Source organism: Coffea arabica, chromosome 10c (assembly GCF_036785885.1).
Source record: "Coffea arabica cultivar ET-39 chromosome 10c, Coffea Arabica ET-39 HiFi, whole genome shotgun sequence".
NCBI classification, from domain to species: Eukaryota; Viridiplantae; Streptophyta; class Magnoliopsida; order Gentianales; family Rubiaceae; genus Coffea; species Coffea arabica.
Window position 1 is genome coordinate 6,212,842 of NC_092329.1, and position 20,255 is coordinate 6,233,096.

General features: G+C 36.6%; 1 protein-coding gene across 3 annotated transcripts; it reads left to right on the forward strand.

Moving 5' to 3' along the window:
* The first annotated feature begins 4,325 nt into the window (after positions 1-4,325).
* On the forward strand, positions 4,326-18,618 carry LOC113714748 (acetyl-CoA carboxylase 1-like). Of its 3 annotated transcripts, XM_072069326.1 has the most exons (33): positions 4,557-4,828; positions 4,909-5,030; positions 5,805-6,189; positions 6,581-6,787; positions 6,876-7,037; positions 7,274-7,366; positions 7,458-7,553; positions 7,914-8,087; positions 8,266-8,359; positions 8,445-8,632; positions 8,725-8,775; positions 8,857-8,896; positions 9,627-9,751; positions 9,835-9,951; positions 10,087-10,161; positions 10,242-10,298; positions 10,525-10,629; positions 10,793-10,879; positions 10,965-11,156; positions 11,228-11,416; positions 11,587-11,697; positions 11,795-11,881; positions 11,968-12,144; positions 12,588-12,665; positions 12,756-12,878; positions 12,951-13,220; positions 13,301-13,641; positions 14,172-14,409; positions 14,537-14,889; positions 14,980-15,193; positions 15,619-15,795; positions 15,868-18,012; positions 18,100-18,618. In XM_072069326.1, exons 3-33 carry the CDS (start codon positions 5,815-5,817, stop codon positions 18,172-18,174), a joined length of 6,816 nt encoding a protein of 2,271 aa, XP_071925427.1. In that variant the 5' UTR covers positions 4,557-4,828; positions 4,909-5,030; positions 5,805-5,814; the 3' UTR covers positions 18,175-18,618. The 3 variants fall into 3 exon arrangements, with proteins under 3 accessions (XP_071925426.1, XP_071925427.1, XP_027094600.1); XM_072069325.1 differs by lacking the exon at positions 4,909-5,030 and having other exon boundaries at positions 4,326-4,828; XM_027238799.2 differs by lacking the exons at positions 4,557-4,828; positions 4,909-5,030; positions 5,805-6,189 and adding an exon at positions 6,467-6,490.
* Positions 18,619-20,255: the final 1,637 nt, after the last annotated feature.

The window sequence follows — 20,255 nt, forward strand, 5'->3', positions numbered from 1 at the left end:
TGTGGACTACAGCAAAACCTGATTCGAGTGCACCATCTCCGGCCGCTGTGGACTGCAGTGAATTAATATTTGATATGTTGGATTGCATGTCTTTCCTAAACAACGGTCCATCTGATCCGAAACCTTCCCCTTCATGTTGCACGGGGTTTGAAACCGTGATAGATGCTGATGCTGAATGTGTGTGCGAAGGTTTGAAAAATGCTGCTAGTATGGGTCTTAGTGTCAATATTACAAAAGCTGCAATATTACCCTCACTTTGCCATGTTTCTGCTCCATCCATAAGCACTTGCAATAGTGAGTTTTTTTTTTTTTTTTTTTTAAATATCTAAATTGTTCATGTCATTTTTTTTTTTTTTTGACAAAAGTTAGAATTATAAACCTAATCCCAGAAGAAACCTCAAAAGCCGGCAACTTTTGAGGTCCTCCCAGGGACTTATAAACCCAACCCCAAACCCCCCCAAGAACCGATGTGGGATGGCAACCCCACAAGGGCAAGCCCGTAGGCCCGCTGCTACTAAGAAGTGAAGACCCCCCACGAAATCCAGTATAACTACCCCTGCAGGAATTTGCCTCTTTCAACCTATTCCTAAGAATGGCTTTTTTTTTCATGTCATTCAATTTGAGTTTTTTTTTTAAAAATTTATTATTTTTGCTAATTCTTGATAAGCTATGTTTTTAATTGCAGTGTCGATTGCTCCTACACCATCTAATCCTATACCATCACCTTCTACACCATCTCCTGGTATGTTTTACACCATCTCCTATAATTCCTGGCATGTTCTGGTATGTAAAATATAGTAGTGTTTTTTTCCTGGCACAGAAGTAATTTTTTCTTCTTGGTGACATATAAATATAGTAGTGATTCTGTCAAGGCATAAATATTTGATGTACTATCTATCACTTGTCCATATTTGTATCAATTTGGGTATCCTTTCAATTGCTTGTGTATCAAAACTCTCAACTCTCAAGAAATATTACTAGTGATTTAGTTGGTAATTTAGCTGCCAAACCCAAAGGATGATTTAGATTAGAGGGTGAAAAGAGGAATAAGACTCATTGCTCTTCTTTTAACATATTTGTTAAATTTATTACTCTCAATTACTTGTGCAGCCATACCACCCACCGCTAGTCCCCCGAAAACTTCGCCGCCGACAACTAACCCACCGACAAATAATCCTCCGACATCAGCTCCAATAGCATCACCACCATCGGGCGGGGGAAATTCTCCAGCTATTGCACCATCTTCCCCTAGTTCTAGTTCAGGAACAACCATTAGCATCATGTCAATTTTTATGTTTTCTGCTATCACGGTTGTTGGTTCCTTTTCGTTTTTAGCAGTGATTTCTTAGAATGAGCATTGTTGCAACTCATTTTTTATCTATTTTTAGTATAGTTTAGCTATTTTTTTTCGTAGTTTAGTTGAGCTTAGTAGTCAAGACCCTAATGTCTAATCTTTTATTTTCTAGTTCGTCTTGTCTATTTCTTTACTTCTTGTTTATATTACAGCAAAATATACAAATCTGTTGGACAGCAAATAAATAAAAAGGCCACCTAACATAGCAGCAAATGAAAAAGGCCACCTAGTAGTATTAGTTATTATTACAATCTGTTGATAAGGAGTCTGTTGATAAGGACCAATGTTATCCTAACAGCCTCTTGATTTAGTTTTGAAAAATCAAAATAATTTACTCTAATTTTGTTATACACCATATAAAAAGTATCAGGTCCCTATTTTCCTAGAAAACAAAAAAAAAAAATCATTTTGAACAACACAACATCGGATGAGATAATGAATAATTATGTGCATCAAAGAAAGTAAGATTAGATCATTAATGGTATTGTAGGACCTTGAGATAATGATATCACACAGTCTTGTCAAGGTTTTCAAAAATTAGGAAATCATATGTTAACTTGTCTTGGAATATGCAAAATTCGTTCTTATCAAGATCGTAGGATGGTTTATGTATGATCAATAAATGCAATCTATTGGCACTAGTCTGTTTTCAGCCAATAGTTCATAAAAATAAGTAAAGGGAGGTAGAAAATGCAATTTAACTAAAAATAATAGTTTCTTTAGCTCAAATTCATACTAGTTGTTAACATGATGTACTAATACTAGCAAAGTTTACCTACTATAATAAACTTAATTCTTTTTTAAAGGAAAATTAGAAAAAAAAATGATATGAATAATTTAACTTGATCAAATATATATCTGTTCAAAATCCATCCTAAATTTCCATTAAATCTTTTTTTCCAACAGAAAAGTCTTTGGTTTGAGTTTGAATTATTGTAACTTTATCTATTCTTGGTAATTTAGAGTTAATGTTTGAATTAGAAGATCAGATTATAAAGAAGACATTATTGCCTTTGTTCTTTTAATCATTCCTTGATTTTCTCCTGGAAAAAAGTTAAATGATACGTCAATCCTCCTCCTAAAGGTAGCAAGTTATGATTGTTAATTAGTTTCTTATTTGTGCAAGTGATTATGCTTTTACAAGTATGTGATTATGCATTACATATTTGTCCCCCATTTCTTTTATTGTGAGGGAGAGGGAGGAGGCAACTACTAAAACTTAAGCGAAGTATTACCCAACTTTTAAGGGTAATTCATGAACTTAAAGGCCCCGGGGGAAGGGACAATTGGTCACCCTCAAGATAACGTTGCTCCGTCCTGACTCAAATTTAACAAAGTATATTATTAAAGTGATCAAGGGAAAACTTCTCAAGAAAGAAAAAATTTTTAGACCTTACAGATGCCTATGAAATTCTTATGAGTCGTCTACCAATACATTTCCCCGGCGAAATATGAACACACATGTTTATTGACCTAGATTTTAGCTATGAACTAATCGGTGTTTGCGACCATGGCTTGTTAAATGAGGATGTAACTTCGAGAGACTGTTGCACCGTGCCGTGTGCCATCAAGTTTTCATGACTTGAAGAATTGAAATATCCACGTAGTTTAATCCAACAACAGAAAATGACAATCAATAATATGACTGATGCAGATGCAAAACTAGGTGAGGAATGCATGCCTCTACCCAACCCCCAACCATAACCGAACACCAATGCAACAAATTTAATACCCACTCTTTTTTTATTGGTGATCATACGACGCACATTCAGTCACCTACACACTTCATCATCTCTGTGTTTTTATTACTACATTTCTTGTTATATCAAGAAAGGCAGGTATTCTATTTTGTGATCAGAATGAATAGTTGGATATCAACTAAGAAAGGTAAAAACAAGTATGACAACTTCCGCCTTTATACCACAATCACAAATACACTAATACAGGGCAGGATAAACGAATAATTGGACAAACACTAAATTCTTCTTTCTTTTTTCTATCTATACATAAAACGAGAATGGTTGGTTGGTCGACTACGGCACCCAACACTCGGTCAACAATCCAAACGATCCAATCCCCTGGAAAACTCAAAACGCCGCCACCCCTGCCTGCACCTGTATTTCACGATATTTGTATATTTTAAGTTAGCTACCTTAGTTTAATTAATAAAGAAAATAATTAATTTTTTATATACTAACAATATATACACTATCACTATCGGACACTCCTTCTGTTCTATTTTGATAGTCCTAGTTTTTTTTTTCACAAAATTTAAGAAAAAGTAGTTAATTTTGTTGGAAAAACAAATTTAGATTGCTATTTGTCTAAAATACCCTTACATTAAATAAAGTTGATTTTTCATATATCAATATGTTTTGGAAAATCTAAATGCATTAAATGAGGTAGGTTATATTCAATACTAACAATCTATATTAAATAAGGTAGTTTATAGTAATAATAATTTACATTAAATAAGGGTATTTTAGAGAAATTAAAAGACAATTACATTTTTTAATTGGAAAGTGGATTACAATTTGAGACAGATGAAAAAGGAAAACAGAACTATCACCGTGGGACGGAGGAAGTATATTATAATTCATCTGAATTTAAATTTAAAATTCATATATTGCTCATGTGTAATGCATCTAACTGTGATAGTGTATACATCGGTCCGTCATTGTATATAAAATTTACTTAAAAAAATTGATTTGAAATTTTTACTAAGAAAAAAAAAGAAAAAAAAGAAAAGACTTTGTCATAGGAAGTATCAACCTCGAATCCTACAACAACCTTCGTGTACTAAAATATTACTAACAGAAGTAATCTGTAAAATTATTTTTACAGATGGGCCTTTAGGATCGTCTGTTACTCAAACTGGTACATAAAGATTTTGACTTTTCACACGTTGAAAGACAAGTACTAAAGTTTTTCCATTGATTCATAAAAATGTAGAAAATTGACAGAAAATGATAGAGGAGTGCAGGACTATAGGGGTGGGCATGGGGGGTAGGTGGGAGCTACTACAAAGATTGGAGGAGGGGAAGGGAACCCTTTTGTTTGCAGGCGGAAGAGGCTGGTAGCCATGTACCACGTGCAAAGAGGGTTTCAATTTTTCTCTCATTTAAGGACCCTTTTGTGAATGAACCCATCATCATCATACATACATGAGTATTTAAGACACTCAACCAACCTAAACCAACCCAAGACCAAGAACCTTTTAGTACCAGTGCATTGTCATCACCACCCCATCTGTCCCTCCTCTCTCTTGAAGCATCACAAATTTTTAAATTTTAATTCAACTACGTAGAATTTGACTGCATCCCAGACTTGTGCTTTCGCCTTCTGGTGTCTGTAGAAGTTTTCAGTGCATTTCAACTCCAATTCTTGAAGATAATGCTACCCAGAAGCCAATTAGATTGAATTGTTTGACTGTCCGTTTCTCAAAGTTTGGAGCTTTTTGGGCGGGTTTTTAAGGTCAGTCTCCTCAATTCAAATCTTTCTTTTGGCAGATTTTAGGCTGAGAACTTATGTATTTCTATAAAATTCATATGCAGCAAGTGTCTTGTTCTGATTTGGGTTCTACTGTTTTGCTGGAAACTTAGCTCAAATTGTCTCCGAGTATTGGGGAATAAAGAGAGTTCTCAACTTTGTCGTTGTTAGTTGCATTTACGGGATGGTATTGCTTCTGTGAATTTGAATACGTTATATGAATACCCAATTAGCTCAATATGATACTTATGTTTGTTTGAATTTTCTGCTATAGTGTTTTTACCTGGATCATTTGCTTGTGTGATATCGAATAGCTGCATTTAATCAATGAGTTTTGACGTTATAAAGTGGTAGTTCTGGTATGATGCTGCTGAACGTAAAGAATGGATTCTGTTGATGACTCTTCTCCATTTCAGCATGGCTGTTCTTTTCAATTGGAGCAATAATTTGTAATATAAAGTCAGAAAGTAATAAAATTTGCTTGACATGTTTTTTGTCATATTTAAAGTTGCTTTTTCATGAGCTTCGTATTGCTTTGCTGCATTTGAACAAGTTATGGATTATTATTTTCCTTTTGATGTAGAGAGAGAGATGGATGCAAGCAGACAAGTAACTCAAATTTATTTTCATCCATCCACCACACACAGGCACTATCAAAGAATAGGGTGAAGGCTAGGATCGTACTTTCCATACTTCCTTAAGAAATTGGAGAGTAGCTTCTATGCATTTGAATCATAAATTTTAGTTCGTAACTTCTAAAATGTGTAATACCTTCCTAGTTATAAACAAGTCCTATACCAACTTGTTACGTGGATATAGATTGTGTGTTTTTATTAACCAAGTGTTGGTGGTTTAATACAATGTCATTAATGATCTGAATGAAGTTGATGAAGGCTAATTGCGTGCCTTGTAATGATATTTAACCTTGCAAAAGCTTTTTTTTTTTTTGGTCCCATTTCAGGTGGTGCAGCATGTCAGAAGCCCAAAGGCAGCCTTTGGTGGGTGGTACTAATCACAGTAATGGGTACATGAATGGTGCAATATCATTTAGGTCTCCCAGTACTGTGTCTATTGTTGATGAATTCTGTCGTGCACTTAGTGGAAAGAGACCAATCCATAGTATCTTAATTGCAAACAATGGAATGGCTGCTGTTAAGTTTATAAGGAGTATCAGAGCATGGGCTTATGAGACATTTGGCACAGAGAAGGCAATTTTGCTAGTTGCAATGGCTACACCGGAGGACATGAAAATAAATGCAGAGCATATACGGATAGCTGATCAATTTGTAGAAGTACCTGGTGGAACCAACAATAATAACTATGCCAATGTTCAGCTTATAGTTGAGGTTTGTACCTATCTTTTTGTTTCTTAGCTTAAAATAGTTTATCATACAAATCGAGGAACGCATGATAAATGTGTTTATATGCAACCTATCTACGTTGAGACACTTCAAGAACTGCTGAATGGTTAGTCTGATAGCTAAATGAGCTTAATGGTGTCCCATCATTTGCAAAATTATGGTTTTCAAAGTGTTTCTTTCTTCAGAGTTTTTGAACTCTGGGGTTCTCAAGGTGGAGGAATGAGAAAATAGAATCAGGGGAGTACCTAGATGATCTTGATGTCTTTTGAGATGAAATGGATTTTTGGTAAATGTCAGGTGATTTAGAGATTTTTTTTGTTATAAGTATCAAAAACATCTAAATTTCTGATGAGCAATTTAACTTCTTTGTTTCTAGATGGCAGAGATTACACATGTAGATGCAGTTTGGCCTGGATGGGGTCATGCATCTGAGAGTCCCGAACTGCCAGATGCTTTGGGTGCAAAAGGCATAATATTCCTTGGGCCTCCTGCCACATCTATGGGTGCTTTGGGAGATAAAATTGGTTCATCACTGATTGCACAAGCTGCTGAAGTACCTACCCTTCCATGGAGTGGTTCTCATGTAAAGTCTTTTGTACTCTGCCTCATAAGCTCTGCTCTTCTAATGTCTGACCTGGTATTGTGTATAATAAATGGTATCTGCCTTTTAGGTGAAAATTCCTCCAGAAAGCTGCTTGGTCTCTATTCCCGAAGATATATATAGTGAAGCTTGTGTTTACACCACAGAAGAAGCAATTGCTAGTTGTCAAGTTGTGGGATACCCTGCAATGATTAAGGCATCTTGGGGTGGTGGTGGTAAAGGCATTAGAAAGGTTTGTTACCTAATATTACAAATGATGCAGTGATCCCTTTTTTTGAGTTTTAGGTCTCGAATAGTTATTTTGTGTAGCTAATTTTGGTCATAAGTACCACTTCCTTTCTAGTGATTTTTGAAATTATGGTGAAAAGATTAGTGGATTTCTATCTGAAAGCAACAAGGTTGACACTCTATTGCCATCTCTTCTTCTAACATCATTAATCAATAGTAAATTGCCATTTTGACTTATAGGTCCATAATGACGATGAAGTTAAGGCACTGTTCAAGCAAGTACAGGGTGAAGTTCCAGGATCCCCAATATTTATTATGAAGGTTGCTTCCCAGGTAATATTTTCTTCCACATAATGTGATCTTGATGCTTAAGTTTTAATCTTTAGAAGTCATTCTAACATCGGAGGCTGTTTCATGCTATTAGAGCCGGCATTTAGAGGTCCAATTGCTCTGTGATCAGTATGGCAATGTTGCAGCTCTTCACAGCCGTGATTGTAGTGTTCAAAGGAGACACCAGAAGGTGCGCTTGTACTTTTCTTGACTTCTGATCTGTATCTCTTTGTTTTTTGTGACTCAGGTTCTCTAACTTTCCTAGTAGTTTACAAGTATATATGTGAGTTAATTGAACATGTCTTTCTTTGTCTATTCAAACAAAGAGTAATCAGTCTTTAAAGCAGCATTATAACATCAGGTCTGTGTTATAAATTTGAAACTCAACTTTGTAATATTCAGGTCCACCTGTAAAGTATTGAGAAAAGAATTTGGAGTACTTCATTTGCATTTGACGTAAGGAAAACATTTTAGGTTAATAGATAATTGTCTGAAACACTGGGAGTCATTTGGAATATGAAAACTAACTATTACTTTTTCCTGTTGTCAGATTATTGAGGAAGGCCCAATAACTGTAGCTCCTTTAGAGACTGTGAAAAAACTTGAGCAGGCTGCTAGAAGATTAGCCAAATGTGTTAATTATGTAGGAGCAGCAACTGTTGAGTATCTCTACAGTATGGAAACTGGGGAGTACTACTTCTTGGAGCTCAATCCACGGTTACAGGTTTGACATACTTTCATGTATCATTATTTCCCGAGTTTCTCTTCTAAGATTTGATTTTCTTGTTTATTCTTAAATGTCAACTGTGGCTTAAATCTGATAAGATCTTAGATTTCAAATGTGGCATATTGGGGCTTTGGCAGTTAGGTTTCCTGAATGTTACTGTATTCTTGATATTTAGGTGGAGCACCCGGTGACTGAGTGGATAGCTGAAGTAAATCTTCCTGCAGCCCAAGTCGCTGTTGGGATGGGTATTCCTCTATGGCAAGTTCCAGGTTCAGTACCAAATTACCTAAGTTTATAAAAGGTCTTCATGTCATTTATCTTTCTCAATTGGATTCCTGATAGTAATTTTACCAGAAATAAGGCGTTTCTATGGGATGGAGCATGGTGCTGGATACGATGCTTGGAGGAGAACATCAGTTGTTGCTACTCCATTTGATTTTGACCAGGCAGCGTCTACAAGGCCGAAAGGTCATTGTGTTGCTGTTCGTGTTACAAGTGAGGATCCTGATGATGGTTTTAAGCCTACCAGTGGGAAAGTACAGGTTGGAAGTGATAGATTTTTGGTAGTTACATACATACATACATATATAATCCGATTTGGTATAACAGTAATATTAAATTAAATTTTCTGCAGGAGCTGAGTTTTAAAAGCAAACCAAACGTGTGGGCATACTTTTCTGTCAAGGTACTTCTTAGAAATTTAAGACACTGAAGATTTTTCTTATATGTATCAATGGTTGACTGACTAACAACATAATTCTTGCAGTCTGGAGGAGGTATCCATGAATTTTCTGATTCTCAATTTGGTAAGTCAAAGCCTTCTGAGGCTGTCTAGTGTAACAGAACTGCACATGCACCCTAGTGGGTGAATATGTTTTGCCTGCATTGTAATGTGTGTCAAAATTATTAGACTGATTTTGAATGCTGTCAAGAGTCATAATGCTCATAATTTAACCCAAAGTAAATAAAATCCCAATTTTCAATTATGTCTTTGAGGAGGATGAGATCATTTCATGCCTATAAAAGCCTGAGTCTTGTGTAAGAATTTAATGTTTGATTACAAGCCTGACTCTATCAGTTATTTCTATGGATATCACGTTGAACTATATGAGAACACAGAAAAGGTCACCATGTTAGCTGGTATGAATAAACCAGTGGCCGATGGTTCTGTCTAACTCACCAAAGCCTTGTAGAGTTGATGTTCAAACAGGAGAGCATTTATCAAGAGAACTTGCGAACTTTCAATTTTTGTATGGGCTCTTTCTGGCTGACCTGATTCAGGTCTTTCAGTCTTTTGTTTGTAAGTCCATATGGTACAATGAGAGAACTGTCCATCCCTTAGATTTTCTGAAGGCCCTGTAATCTGTTTATTCTGTTTAGTGCTTGTTTTATCGAATGTATATAAATTGTCTAAAGCTGTAGGATCGTAATGGAAATTTTTACCTCAAATTTTTTCTTTCACATATTATCCATCTGAAACGAAGGGCATTTTTTTGTACTTTTGAATATAAATTAAGTTGTTTCATTATCTTCCAGGACATGTTTTTGCATTTGGAGAGTCAAGAGCCCTGGCTATTGCAAACATGGTTCTTGGGTTGAAGGAAATACAAATTCGAGGAGAGATTCGTACAAATGTCGATTACACAGTTGATCTATTACATGTAAGTCTTTTTGAAATGGAATTATCTGTTTTTCTTTTAAGTCAACTGAATAGATGGTAGTGAATATTTTAGTGATTTTGTAGGCTTCAGATTATAGAGAGAATAGAATCCACACTGGCTGGTTGGACAGTAGAATCGCAATGAGGGTTAGAGCAGAAAGGCCACCTTGGTATCTGTCTGTGGTTGGAGGTGCTCTTTATGTAAGTGTTCCTTTCAAATGCTTAGTATAAAGATGTTGAAGGTTTATTTGGAGAATATATTTTCTGAACAACATCTTCATCATTCCTCTGTATTTTATTTATTTATTATTATATTTTTACCTTGTTCAAATTCAGAAAGCTTCTGCTAGTAGTGCAGCTGTGGTTTCAGAATATATTGGTTATCTTGAAAAAGGACAAATTCCTCCAAAGGTACCTGCCTATCCCACTTTTTTAGTTCGAGCATGTACATCTTCTTTGTTTCATCATTGATGGCTATTTCCTACTTGCAGCATATTTCACTTGTCAACTCCCAAGTTTCATTGAACATTGAAGGAAGCAAGTACATGGTGAGTATTGCGTTACAGCATGACAAAATTGCTAGGTCATTAACATCGACCTTGAGTTATCTGATAAGAGTGATGCAAAAAGGGTGGATAGGCTTACATTTGATCTCTTTAAATAGTTCAGGAGAAATGAATGTGATATTTCTTCCTGCCAATTTCTCTTTTATTTTTGACTCAAGGTTTTATTTTTATTTTTTCCACCTTCTTGTAATCTCTGGTTGTTTCTCAGATAAGTATGGTTAGAGGTGGACCAGGAAGTTACAAATTGAGGATGAATGAATCAGAGATTGAAGCAGAAATACATACTTTGCGGGACGGAGGTTTATTAATGCAGGCAAGGATTCTTGTTAAACATAGTGCTTTAATACGACCCTTGCATTGGCTACCCACCATATTAGCACTGACTTATTACCTAGTGCATGGATATATGAGTTGGATGTTGCAAATGGTTTTTACTTGGCATGATACTTAATGTATTGCATTTTGAAATGTCTCAGCTGGATGGGAACAGTCATGTTATATATGCGGAGGAGGAAGCAGCTGGGACTCGCCTTCTAATTGATGGGAGGACTTGCTTGCTTCAGGTACCAAAATCTAATTCTACTTTCTTACAAAATGTTTGATTTCTCATGACTTGATAGTGGAGGTCTATTTTCCGGTTGTCTCCAGAATGATCATGATCCATCAAAGTTGGTAGCAGAGACACCATGCAAGTTGCTAAGGTATTTGGTTGCTGATGGCAGCCGTGTTGATGCTGACACGCCTTATGCAGAGGTTGAGGTCATGAAGATGTGTATGCCCCTTCTCTCACCTGCCTCTGGAATTATCCATTTCAAGATGTCGGATGGTCAAGCTATGCAGGTAAACCAATTGTACATAGAAGTCTCTTTTATTTACTTCCCCTTGTCATTAAAACTCTATTTTATGGGTAGGCTGGTGAACTCATAGCAAGACTTGACCTGGATGATCCTTCTGCTGTAAGAAAAGCAGAACCCTTCCATGGGAGTTTCCCAGTTCTTGGACCACCAACTGCTATCTCGGGAAAAGTTCATCAAAGGTGTGCTGCAAGTTTGAATGCAGCTCGGATGATTCTTGCAGGATACGAGCATAACTTTGGTGAAGTAAGAAGTCTTTTGGCTTTATGGAAAAGGAATATTTTAGTTGTATTATGACTAGTATTTGCTAGGCCTTCGTCTAATAGATCCATCTTCTGGGCTATATGGAGAAGAAATATTTTATATAGGTTTGCTAAAATGTATGGTTTTCCTAATCATATTCATGCACATTACAGGTGGTTCAGAACTTGTTAAGCTGCCTGGACAATCCTGAGTTGCCTTTCCTTCAATGGCAAGAATGCTTTGCTGTTCTGGCAAATCGACTTCCCAAGGAGCTTAGACATGAAGTAAATGCCCTATTCTTCTGTAATCATGTTTTCCCAAATGTTAGTACCTGGTTGCTCTTCTGGATCTTATTTGCTTCTAAATTACAAACTTTTTTAGTTGGAAGCAAAATACAAGGAGCATGAAGGTATCTCGAACTTGCAGAATGTTGACTTTCCTGCAAAAATTCTCCGAGGTGTAATTGAGGTTGGTCCTTTATCAGAAACTTGACATCCTTCAACGGCTTATATTTTGTCTGTCATTCATTTGTTCATTTATTGTTTTCAATCTAGGCCCACCAAATGTCCTGCCCTGACAAAGAGAAAGGAGCTCAGGATAGACTAGTTGAACCATTACTCATTCTTGTCAAATCTTATGAAGGTGGAAGAGAAAGTCATGCCCGTGTTATAGTTCAATCTCTGTTTGAAGAATATTTATCTGTTGAAGAACTATTTAGTGACAACATCCAGGTTTGTTCTTTTGGAACAGAAGTTTATTTAAGATTAACATTAATATCCTGCTTTCTCCCATAAAGACAAGCATTGCATTGGCAATGTGAGACTTGCATGAAAAATACAGTCTTTCAGTAATGTATTGGTTAGCCTTTCATATATTATATACGGGAAACTGATATAATCAAGCTTTCTTTCAGCTCTGCTTCAGTTCTTCCTGCCCCCAAAACACAACCCCCATCAGAAGAATAGGGAAAATTGAAAATTATATGAAAAACAGTTTGGTTGCCACCTTTCCAGTATGCATCATTTTTGGCAATCTATGCTTTGCTGGTCTCTGATTGTCTTTGTGATCCAAAGCTGAAAGAATAAATCATGAGAAGCTTGCTTGAAATGTCAGATATCCACCCTTCTATTTCACCCTTAGTCAGTATCAAGTTCCAATGCATTTTCCTTTGCAGGCTGATGTAATTGAGCGGCTTCGCCTTCAGCATAAGAAAGATCTGTTGAAGGTTGTGGACATTGTTCTTTCTCATCAGGTATATCGGAAATACTGAATTGGTATACTGTGCTTGTTTCTGGCGGTCTGTCATTGTAAAGGATTGTTCCTAAACCATGCGACCTTACAGGGTATCAAGAGCAAGAACAAGTTGATATTGCGTCTCATGGAACAACTTGTATATCCAAATCCTGCTGCATACAGGGATAAACTAATTCGTTTCTCAACGCTCAATCATACCAATTACTCTGAGGTTGGACTTCAACTCACTTAATATGCAAGACATGAAAGATTCAAGAATCTGAACCTTAATGTGCTTTTGCAGTTAGCTTTAAAGGCAAGTCAATTGCTTGAGCAAACAAAGTTGAGTGAACTTCGCTCTAACATTGCCAGAAGTCTTTCTGAGTTAGAAATGTTTACTGAAGATGGTGAAAACATGGATACTCCAAAGAGAAAAAGTGCCATAAATGAAAGAATGGAGGCACTTGTAAGTGCTCCTTTAGCAGTTGAAGACGCTCTAGTTGGTCTTTTTGATCATAGTGATCACACGCTTCAGAGGAGGGTTGTAGAAACTTATGTTCGTAGGTTGTACCAGGTACTATAGCTCAACTTCTTGTTTTTTCCCTACATAAATTTTCTTCACTTTGCTTTCTCTAACATTAACATCTTTTTCAGCCCTATCTTGTAAAAGGTAGTGTTAGAATGCAGTGGCACAGATCTGGACTTATTGCTTCATGGGAGTTCCTGGAAGAGCATATAGAGAGGAAGAACTGGTATCAAGATCAGACACTAGAGAAACCATTACTTGAGAAACATAGCGATAGGAAATGGGGAGCCATGGTTATCATCAAGTCTTTCCAGTTACTGCCAACAATTTTAACTGCTGCACTAAGGGAAACAACACACAGTCCGCAGACAACAACATCCAAGGGATCTATTCTACCAGCTAGCCATGGTAACATGATGCACATTGCATTGGTGGGCATTAACAACCAGATGAGTATGCTTCAGGACAGGTAACCAAACATCTCCTTTCCATTACTCGCTGCGTTGCCAGTGACACAATGGGAAAAAAAGAGAGGATGCAAGTTTGCTAAAATTTTCTTGACTTGAGCACATGTGAAATGGAAGACTTGCAAGCATATGGTGCAGCCAAATGGTGTTGATTCAGCTAACTTAATTAATCTATTAAGTTTTTTGATTCATCAGGAGGTATAGGCAAATGATGACCTCAAATTGGTGCTTTTACCTATCTGAGAAAACATTTTAGTCCTTAACTGTAGGTAGGCAAACTCAACATGCAGAAAGATCATTTTCTACAACACATACGAAGAAAATTATTCTCCATATGGGCAAATGCAAAAATCCTACTTAATTGATTCCTCTTTTTGCCTGAATAGTTCCCTAAACATTTTATTGGTCTGCATTTGTTACCTGACATGATAAGAATGATTTATTTATGCTCCTTTCTAAATTTGGTTAAGATTCTACTTATTCATGCTTGATGTGAATGATTATTCTTATTGTGCATTTGGTTCATCTGCAGTGGTGATGAAGATCAGGCTCAAGAAAGAATAAACAAGTTGGCAAAAAAATTAAGAGAACAAGAAGTAAGCTTTAGTCTGAGAAGTGCAGGTGTAGGCGTAATCAGCTGTATCATACAAAGAGATGAAGGTCGGGGCCCAATGAGGCACTCTTTTCACTGGTCAGCAGAAAAACAGTATTATGAAGAAGAACCTCTATTGCGCCACCTGGAGCCTCCTCTATCCACATACCTTGAACTGGTTTGTCATCGTCTTTGCCTCCAAAATTTTTGTTCTTTTTCTGCCTTTTGTTTTTAAGAATCAATGAGGAAATAGCAGAACTAATTGCTTGTTTGCAATAAATTTGACTTAACTCCCATCTGAACAGGACAAACTTAAGGGTTATGACAAAATACAATATACACCATCCCGTGACCGTCAGTGGCATCTGTACACAGTTGTGGATAAGCCTGTTCCAGTTCAGAGAATGTATCTCAGAACTCTTGTCAGGCAGCCTACATCAAATGATAGTTTAACAGTTTATCAAGGATTAGACAAGGAAAGGAGTCAATCTCTGTGGGCTATATCGTTTACATCAAGGAGCATTTTGCGGTCACTGGTGTCTGCAATGGAGGAACTTGAACTGCATGTCCATAATACTACTGTCAAATCTGACCATGCTCATATGTATCTTTATATTTTACAGGAGCAACAAATAGATGATCTGTTACCCTACAACAAGTAGGCACATTTCTTCTTGATAAGTTTCTTACAACTGAAAGCAGATCAAATATATTCAAAGAAGATCTAACTTCAAGACATTGTTTGCAGGAGGGTGGACATTAACGATGGGTGTGAGGAAGCTATAGTTGAGAAAATCTTGCAAGAGCTGGCACATGAGATTAATACATCTATTGGTGTGAGAATGCATCGTTTAGGTGTTTGTCAGTGGGAGGTGAAGCTTTGGATATCATCTGAAGGAGAAGCAAATGGTGCTTGGAGGGTGGTTGTTGCAAATGTGACAGGACACACTTGTATTGTGCATGTAAGTTAGCTACTGTGCATCAATTGCTGTTAGCAAGTGATCAGCAATTGTCTGGAGATCTACTCGATTTTTTTTTTTTTAAATGACAGTTATCATAGCCTACGGGCAGACTACAAACATCTAAAAGTTCGTAACTTTACGAGAGATGCAATGTCTGAATTTAATGAATTTATTAATAATGGTAAATTTAATCATGTAAATCGGGTAGACTTTTGCATATAGTTATAAAAATATGGTTTTGCAGTGTGAGCAGTTAGAGGCATCTTTGTCCATGCATATCCTTACATTAAGTTATAATTATGTTTTTTGTTACTTGTGCAAACCGATGTGCATCTGATTTTGGGCAACAGTGGTTGCAATTAGTGTTAGATGATGAATATTGCGTAAATTAAATTAAGGTCTTAATGTTATATATCTATGCTCAGGTATACCGCGAAGTGGAAGACCCTACTGAACACAAAGTTGTCTACCATACAATAACTGAGAGGGGCCCTTTGCACGGTGTCCCTGTTAATGCATCATATCAGCCTTTGGGGGTATTGGATCGGAAACGCCTTTTAGCCAGGAAAAGCAACACCACTTACTGCTATGATTTCCCGCTGGTAAAGATTATAACTCTTGTTTCAAGATAGAAAAATCACTATGTCCTCACTAAACAACTTTTTCTTTAACAGGCATTTAAAGCTGCCTTGGAGATGGCTTGGTCATGCCAACATTTAGGGCATAAAAGGCCTGAGGATAAAGTTATCCTCGAAGTGACAGAGTTAATTTTTGCTAACACTGGAGGTAATTGGGGTACTCCTCTTGTTTCTGTGGAGCGGCAGCCTGGGCTCAATGATGTTGGCATGGTAGCCTGGAGCATGAAAATGTCTACACCTGAGTTTCCTTCTGGACGGACAATTCTTGTTATAGCAAATGATGTGACCTTTAAAAATGGATCCTTTGGCCCGAGGGAGGATGCATTTTTCCAAGCAGTGACTGAGGTCGCCTGCAGTCTAAAACTGCCTTTAATATACTTGGCGGCCAATTCTGGTGCTCGTATTGGTGTCGCTGAAGAAGTAAAATCTTGCTTCAGAGTGGGGTGGTCTGATGAATCAATCCCTGAGCGCGGCTTCCAGTATGTATATTTAACTCCTGAAGATTATGCTCGGATCGGATCATCTGTAATAGCACACGAAACAAAAATGACTAATGGAGAATCACGGTGGGTAATAGATTCCATTTTGGGGAAAGAGGATGGTTTAGGGGTTGAGAACTTAAGCGGCAGTGGAGCCATTGCCAGTGCATACTCACGAGCATACAAGGAAACCTTCACCCTAACATATGTGACAGGCAGAACAGTGGGCATAGGTGCTTATCTTGCTCGGCTAGGTATGCGGTGCATACAAAGGCTTGATCAGCCTATTATCCTGACTGGTTTTTCGGCATTAAATAAGCTTCTGGGTCGGGAGGTATATAGCTCCCACATGCAACTTGGTGGACCAAAAATTATGGCAACCAATGGAGTAGTTCATCTGACAGTTTCAGATGATCTTGAAGGGGTATCAGCTGTTTTAAAATGGTTGAGCTTCATTCCTCCTTACTCAGGGGGTCCACTTCCACTGTTGCCCCCCTTGGATCCTCCAGAGAGACCTGTTGAATATCTGCCAGACAATTCATGCGATCCACGTGCTGCTATATGTGGTGCTTCAGATGGCAGTGGAAACTGGTTGGGGGGGATATTCGACAGGGACAGCTTTGTCGAAACATTGGAAGGCTGGGCAAGAACTGTTGTTACTGGAAGGGCAAAGCTTGGAGGAATCCCCGTAGGAATAGTTGCTGTTGAGACTCAAACGATGATGCAAGTCATCCCTGCAGATCCTGGGCAGCTCGATTCCCATGAAAGGATTGTCCCTCAAGCAGGCCAAGTATGGTTTCCTGATTCTGCCACAAAAACAGCTCAAGCATTAATTGATTTCAACAGGGAAGAGCTGCCACTTTTCATTCTTGCAAACTGGAGAGGCTTTTCAGGCGGACAGAGGGACCTTTTTGAAGGCATCCTTCAAGCTGGATCGAATATTGTCGAGAACCTTAGAACATATAAACAACCTGTTTTCATATACATACCTATGATGGGTGAGCTCCGTGGTGGAGCATGGGTTGTTGTGGATAGTAAGATCAACCCTGACCATATCGAGATGTATGCAGAACGAACTGCTAAGGGAAATGTTCTTGAGCCAGAAGGTCTAATTGAGATTAAGTTCCGGACAAAAGAGCTGCTGGAATGCATGGGTAGGCTTGATCAGCAGCTGATTGGTTTAAAAGCAAAACTTCAGGAGGTGAAGAGCACTGAAGCTGTAGATGGCCTGCAGCAACAGATAAAGGCTCGAGAAAAACAGCTTTTGCCAGTTTACACACAGATTGCTACAAAATTTGCAGAACTGCATGATACGTCATTTAGAATGGCTGCAAAAGGGGTAGTCAGAAAAGTTGTAGATTGGGCAGATTCCCGTTTTTTCTTCTATAGAAGATTGTACCGGAGAGTTGTTGAGGACTCACTGATAAGGACAGTAAGAGATGCTGCAGGCGACCTGCTGACTTACAACTCTGCAATGGATATGGTAAAGAAGTGGTTTATGGATTCTGAGTTTTCAGGAGGTAAACCAGATGCTTGGACGAATGATGAGGCTTTCTTCTCATGGAAGGATGATTTCAGCAATTACGAAGAAAAGTTGCAGGAGTTGCGTGTGCAGAAAGTGCTGCTTCAATTAACAAAGATCGGTGATTCAGCACTGGATTTGCGTGCTCTACCTCAAGGTCTTTTTGCCCTGCTACAGAAGGTAACGTGACATAAATTCTTTCCCTTTCTACTTCTCATGTCCTACTACAGTTTTGAGAAGAGGGCTGATCTTTGGAATGCAATGCAGGTAGAAGAGCCATCCGCTAGAGAACAATTGGTTGGCGAACTACGAGCAGTGTTTAATCGATCAAGCAATTCATAACAAGTCAATAGTCGAATTTGAACACCAAAGTAAAGCTCATTTTGCTCCTTGGATGAGTTCATTGCTGATCATTAGTCTACTGAATTCCGTGCTTTAATGTCAAAAGCCCCATGATGGTGGCTTGAAATGGTTGGCGCAAGATGCAAAATGATCAAGTAGCGGTCTACTTAATAAGATGAAACTTGACAGGTTTTGGTCGTCCAAAAAATATTGAAAGGGAAACGTAAGATTCCAAAGCAGTGAGTATAGCAAAGTGTATATAGTGTAATTTGTCTGAGAGAAATATTAGTAGTATTCCATTCTTTGACCAGAGAAGAAACAGAGTGCCATTGGCGGTGAATTTTCAATTTCATTATCATCATTTCATTGTTAGCGGAACAAATTACATGTAACTGATCATAAACCATCTTTCATCTTATTACAAAGCAGTGTACTTTTAAGAAAGCCTGAGAAGCAGCAGAGTCATCAATGTAACATGCAAAGTAGTTAAAAAGTTTAATCTTTCCGTAGTTTTTGGATGCCTGTCCAAAGCACAAGGTCGTTCCTAGTATTTGTGCAGTAAAACAGTGTAGTCTCTTGCGAGGCGTCAAAAGAGAATGGGGGTGTGCATTCAGTGCAAAAGCGGTAATTCAGTGCAATGAATTTGGTTATTCGAACTATAGAAATTTAAACCGTTTTTAATTTCGAATTGGCTATAATCGAATTCATTCCGCAAATCGATTTCAAATTCGAAAACGGTAATGAATTCGGTTAGACAGAATTCATCTATTAAAAAAAAACTGATTTTTTTAAAAATTATTACTAATTTGATCTCCAAATTTATTCATAATTTAACACATTACTTATGTTCTAATCATTTTGTGGTTTAATTTAATTGGCATTTACTTGATCACTTATACCTAGAATCCTTAATCAATGATTTAAGGAACACATAAAAAGTGATTAATTTAAATTAGAATAAATCTTAGACTGTACAATGATTAGTGATAATTTATGAATTTATAATTTACAATGATTAATAATAAGTAATATTAGTTATAAACTAACAAATTACAATAATTAGTGTTAAGTTATATTAGTTACAAACTTATAATTTATTTCAAATCAAAATAAAACTTATTTACTTACATATGTTATTGTGAAAGTCAATACACTAATACATTGATTTGCAATTCACATGCATTCACTTACACTGCTTAGTTGTCTTGTCTATACTTAAAGCCTTAAGATTAGTGAATAGATAATATGAATTTTTATGTTAAATATGTAATATAAATTTAGAACACACTAATACTTGCAAGTTATAGATTACGCATTCAAATATTCAATAATTCAAACATGAATGATCAATGATGTATCAAATTACCAATATCTAAATTCTAATTACTAATTATGTTTATTGTTTAATATTTAGTATTATACATATATGTAAATTAATTATTATCTAATTCTAGTCATGTTACTCATGTATAAAATAATAAGTAGTTATCTTATATTGTTATGTATTACTATATATTTGTATTATTATAGTCATATAACAATTAACAAATACTAAAATAATATATTGTACATTATTATATATTATTATTATTATTATAAGTACATGATATGATGATAATACCATAGACTAATTATTATTAATAGCATTTACCTATATAATATAATAATATATTAGTAGTATATACTAATACTAAATAGTATTTATCTATATATACTAATAGTATTATATAATTTTATATACCAATTTGGTATTCGAATGCGGTAATGCGGTACCCTATTTCAATTACCGAATTTGAATGCGAAATCGGTTATTACCAAATTCATAATCTCATTACCTATTTCATACCATATTAGAATTCGGTGAATTCGGTATGTATCGAATTTGTATCAAATTACCAAATACCCGATTTCAAATTACCGAATTGAATTTGAATTTGATTATGAATTCGGTATGAACCGAATTTGCTCACCCCTTGCCAAGTAACGGATTTAATGTACTTGCACTATTTGCCATGGAAAATTGAATTGCAACAAGCACTTTCCTGCAAAAATGTAATGTTTTTAACATTGACTCTTATTAC

Bases quoted from the DNA above. Each gene is read 5' to 3' on its own strand.
- LOC113714748 (XM_072069325.1), top strand. From the start codon at position 5,815: ATGTCAGAAGCCCAAAGGCAGCCTTTGGTGGGTGGTACTAATCACAGT. The intron at 10,299-10,524 runs GTGAGTATTGCG...GTTGTTTCTCAG, and splicing joins TTGAAGGAAGCAAGTACATG to ATAAGTATGGTTAGAGGTGG. The intron at 11,417-11,586 runs GTAAGAAGTCTT...TGCACATTACAG, and splicing joins ACGAGCATAACTTTGGTGAA to GTGGTTCAGAACTTGTTAAG.